Below are 4,530 nucleotides of genomic sequence, written 5' to 3'. Positions count from 1 at the left end.
GTGGGTGGGAAAGCGGAAAGGCAAAGAAAGAAGAGGCTGGGACAGGGAGGGGGTTGTCACCGTTCTTATCACTGCTGTGTAGGCATCACAGCCAACTTCCATCCTCCTGCATCCAAAGCCCCGGCCTCTGCTAGACGCGCGCACGCATAGACGCGCGCGTACACACACACACACACACACACACACACACACACACACACACACACACACTCATTCACTCCTGACCCGCCACCCGAGCTGTCTGTCTCCCCCGTCAAAGGCCCGGGCGGCCTTAGCATCTCTCCCCTCGCACCTCCGCGGCGTGGGAGCGCCGAGGGCTCCACGAAGAGCCGGGCTGCGGGCGGCTGGGGCGGAAGGCGGGGGGGACCGGAAGAGGGTCCCTGCAGTACTGCCCCCTTTTCTCCCCTTCCTCCCCTCCGTGTCAAGCTCGGGGGTCGCCTCGGAGCCCTCGGGCCTTAGGGAGAGGGAGATGTCCGTGCGCTCCCCGCCGCCTTGGCCGGTGCCCATGTCCTGCGCGCCTCCGCACCACCCGGAGGCCTTGGCACACTGAAAGGGCGGGCGCAGCCAAAGCGCGTCCGAGTCCGCGGGGCCTGGGCAGGGGCCCGAGAACCTGCATCTCTAGGAAGCTGGTGGGCGGGGGGCGAAGCTGCGGCTCAGGGACCACCCTGAGCGCCGGGCCGCTGGCTCCCGGCGCGCCGGCTCAGGCGGCGGCGGCGCGACACGCCAGCAGCTGGCGGAGGCTCCTTCGGAAGCTGTCGTCCAGGAAGGCGTAGAGGAAGGGGTTGAGGCAGCTGTTGGCGTAGCTCAGGCTGGTGATGACGTAGGAGACGGCGACGACCACCGGCGTCTGCGGGAGGTCGGTGGTGAGCGCCACCACGGTGCTCAGGTGGTAGGGCGTCCAGCAGAGGAGGCACACGGCCAGGATCGCCACCACCAGCACGGTCACCCGCTTCTTGGCGCGCTCCAGGGCCCTGGCGTGGTTGTCGAGGCGTATGGCGCGCAGCCGGCACAGCAGAGTGGTGTACAGGACGCAGATGGTGGACACGGGGATGGCGAAGCCGAGCACCAGCGTGTAGAGGCGGCTCGCGCGCCACCAGAAGGCCTCGGGCTGCGGGAAGACCAGCACGCACTGGCGCCGGCCCTGCTCTTCGTCCAGCCGGGCGAAGACGGCGAAGGGCAGCACGACCAGCGTCACGACCCCCCACACGGCCAGGCTCACGGCGCGCGCGGCGCCATACGTGCGGCCGGCCACGCGGCGCGACTCGGCCGTGGCCAGCACCACCAGGTAGCGGTCGGCGCTCATGACCGTGAGGAAGTAGAGGCTGGAGAAGGTGTTGTACTGGTCGATGGCCACGATGAGCTTGCACATGAGCTCCCCGAAGGGCCAGCGCCGGAGCAGGAAGTCGGCGATGTTGATGGGCAGCACGAGCGTGGAAAGCTCGTCGGCCACGGCCAGGTTGAGGATAAACAGGTTGGTGACGGTCTTCATGCGGGGCGCCCGCAGCAGCACGAACAGCACGGCCGAGTTGCCCGCCAGCCCCACGGCGCAGATCACCGCGTACACGACGGGCACGGCCACGGCCAGAGGCGGCGGCAGCGGCGGCAGCGGGCCGGACGCGTTGGGGCAGCCGAGCGCGGGCGCGGGACACGACGTGTTGGCGCGCTCCGGGCCCCAGGACGACGCGTTGTGCATCCTGGCCGGGGCCAGGGGCTCGGTCCCCTCGGCCGCCTCCCTGCGGGGCTCCGCGGTCCCGGGACCCCGACCCGCGCCGGGGCGCTCGCGGCCGCGCTCCGAGCCCGTCTCCGGCTTTCCTGGGGCGGCGCGCTCCCGCCGGCCTCTCAGCGCACGGGCGCCGCGGACGCCGGGGCCGCAGAGCGGAGCGGAGAGCGCCAGTTGGGCTCGTCGACGACGGGCAGCACCGAAGGGCGGTTCCGAGGCGGGGCGGGGGTGGGAGCGCCCAACCTGCCCCACGTGACCGCTCTCTGCCACCTGTTTTTTGTTTTGTTTTGTTTTGTTTTTCCCGAGGTGGTAGATTCTTTTATGAATCTTCCATGGGCATCAACCTCCATCACCTCTCCTTCCTGCGCTTTAGATTCCCCATGTCTGAAATGAAGAGATTCGACCAAGTCAATTCTCAGTCTCTTCCAACTTGAACAACATCTAATCCTGTAACCATCTCGGTATCTCAGTTCCTGGTCAACACCTTTCTAGTTGAGGGCGGGGATTTAGGGTCCAGAGCTTGGAGGAGGCAGGGTTTTGTTCAAACAACCACTTTCTGCCACCTGTTGAACTCTTACTCTGACCCGCTGGACCAAGCAAACGTTACCCTCAGGGGAAAAAATACAAACCCACTGGCCCAGCTCTGGCCCCCGCCCGGTCACCCCAGCGAGCCCGGCAGCGGCCAGCTTCGGGGCCCCGCGGTTCCGTGCGCCCCGGGTAAGAGCGGGCCCAACAGTAACCGCTGCCTCCCCCGGCCGGTCCCGGGACGGTCGGTCCTGCGGCTCCCGGAGCGCTCCGGGGAGGGGAGGTGGGAAGGGGCGGGGGAGGCAGCGGCGCCCGCGGGCCGCGCGGCCCCGCCCCTTGCGCGCGCCGGGAGCCGGCCTCCCGCGCCTCGGCTCGTCCCGCCCCCAGCGCCCCGCCCCAAGCAGAGCAGCCGGGAGCCGAGAACAGCCTCGCCCGAAAATTAAGGAATAACTTTCTTCGTTCCGCCAGTGTGACCTCACTCCGTCTGAATTCCTGAAAAGCGCTCCTGTTAAGAATTAAATGAAAGGAAAGCAAAGGTAGGGTGTTGCCGGGTCTATTTGAAAAGGAGCGCAAGGCAGTTAAGGTCCCGTTCCCGTTTTTTTTAACACCGTACCCCCAGTGGGCTTATGTAATTTAAAATGTTAAGTTACATTCATATTGCAAGGCTATACAGAGGGAACGTGCACGCAGTGTTCAAATGCAAATCATCCGTTTTCTATGACTCTGGTCTCCACAAGTTTATAAGGTTATTAGGAACACGTCATGGTCGACAATCTGAGATACTTAAGGCTTTCTGGGGGAAAATATATATATATATATATATTTATAAATATATACATAAAGATAAAGTGTTTCCGATTCTGCCCTGAAGAGAACTACCCCGCGGTCGCAGCAGCGTTGCCAAGGCCCCGCCCGGAACGGGCTCTGGGAGCCTCCAAGTCTTCCTCATTTAAGAGGACCTCACCTTGGGCACCTCATCTCTGAGGACCGAGTGAAATCAGCTCAGTATTATTCCCCTCGAATTCCTGTTTTCGTCCTCCACTTCCCTTTGGGAGAGCCAGCAAATTAAAGCCCGGGGTTCTATCCTGCTTCCCTCCAAGAGAGCAGGCAAAAGTCCAGATAAAGTGCTTGAAGTGAAAAGTGAAAAGGAGAGGGCTTGAGACACCGAGAAAGAGACCCAAAGGAGCCGGTGGAAGAAGCCTGGAAGGGGCAACGGTACAAATGCTTTCCTTTACCCACTCAATTCTCCTTTTACTAGAATCTGTATAATTTTGGCTTCCTTGCAGTTTCATGCGTTGTGTGAAGAACATGTCAAGAGAGTCAATGTCCATGAGCAAAAATATGTGAGAAAACACCATGCGATGTTAAGTGAAACAAAAAAGAAAGATATGTACATATATATAATGTATATATAATACACACATGTATATACATATGCATATATCTGTGTGTACGTATGTGTATATACATATATATGTATACATATACATATATACATATATATGTATATGTATATATATGTGTGTAGTTGCTTAATTGGCAAACATTTGGAGACTTTCTAGCTTTTTAATGATTGATTTCTAGCTTAACACAGTACAAATAGTATGATTTCAATTCATTGGCCTTTGTTGAAACATTGCCCAATAAATAGTTCTCCAATTATTTTATGTTTACTTGAAAATAATGTGTGTTCTGCATTTGTTGGGTGCAGTTGTTGGGTGTAGACTATTGCACCCTACAAACGTCAGCTAGTCAAATTTATTATTGTGTTGTTTAAATCTTTTCTCTGTCAGTATTTTTTATCTGATTGTTTTGTCAATTTTTGAGATAGATGTGTTAAAAAATAACAATCAGTGATTGTGGATTTCTCTATGCTTCTAATTTTGTCAATTTTTACTACATAATTTGATGCTGTTTTATTCGATGCACACAGATTTAAGATTGTCATATTTTTCCATGAAGTGGACTCTTTCACCATTGTAAAATATTCTTCTTTAACTGGGCTACGACTACTTCTTGTATGTAGCCTCCTTTGTTTGATATTATTACAGCTACACCAGTTGTGTCTCTCTTAGTATTATCATGGAATACATTTGGGATCTGAACTACTGTCCATCCATCAGTGAGTTGATTGTGACAGTTTATAATACAAATTTTGCAGTTGGAATTATTTGTATGTGCTTTATGGATTACCCTTTCATTAATGGTCTTGATTTTTCCTAAAGTCAGTTTTGTATAGCTGTCATATACTGGGCATCATCTATGTGTCATAAGTTATACCAGAT

At 55.9% G+C, this 4,530-nt stretch overlaps 1 protein-coding gene across 1 annotated transcript; it reads right to left on the bottom strand.

Moving 5' to 3' along the window:
• Positions 1–700: 700 nt before the first annotated feature.
• Positions 701–1,693, bottom strand: NPBWR1 (neuropeptides B and W receptor 1; the record flags this gene model as incomplete). The annotated part of the gene is made up of 1 exon (XM_079722566.1): positions 701–1,693. The coding sequence occupies one exon, from the start codon at positions 1,691–1,693 to the stop codon at positions 701–703; it is 993 nt and encodes a 330-aa protein (XP_079578692.1).
• Positions 1,694–4,530: the final 2,837 nt, after the last annotated feature.

Source organism: Hyperoodon ampullatus (assembly GCF_949752795.1).
Source record: "Hyperoodon ampullatus genome assembly, chromosome: 17".
Taxonomy (NCBI): Eukaryota; Metazoa; Chordata; class Mammalia; order Artiodactyla; family Ziphiidae; genus Hyperoodon; species Hyperoodon ampullatus.
This window is presented reverse-complemented; position numbering and strand designations above follow the sequence as displayed.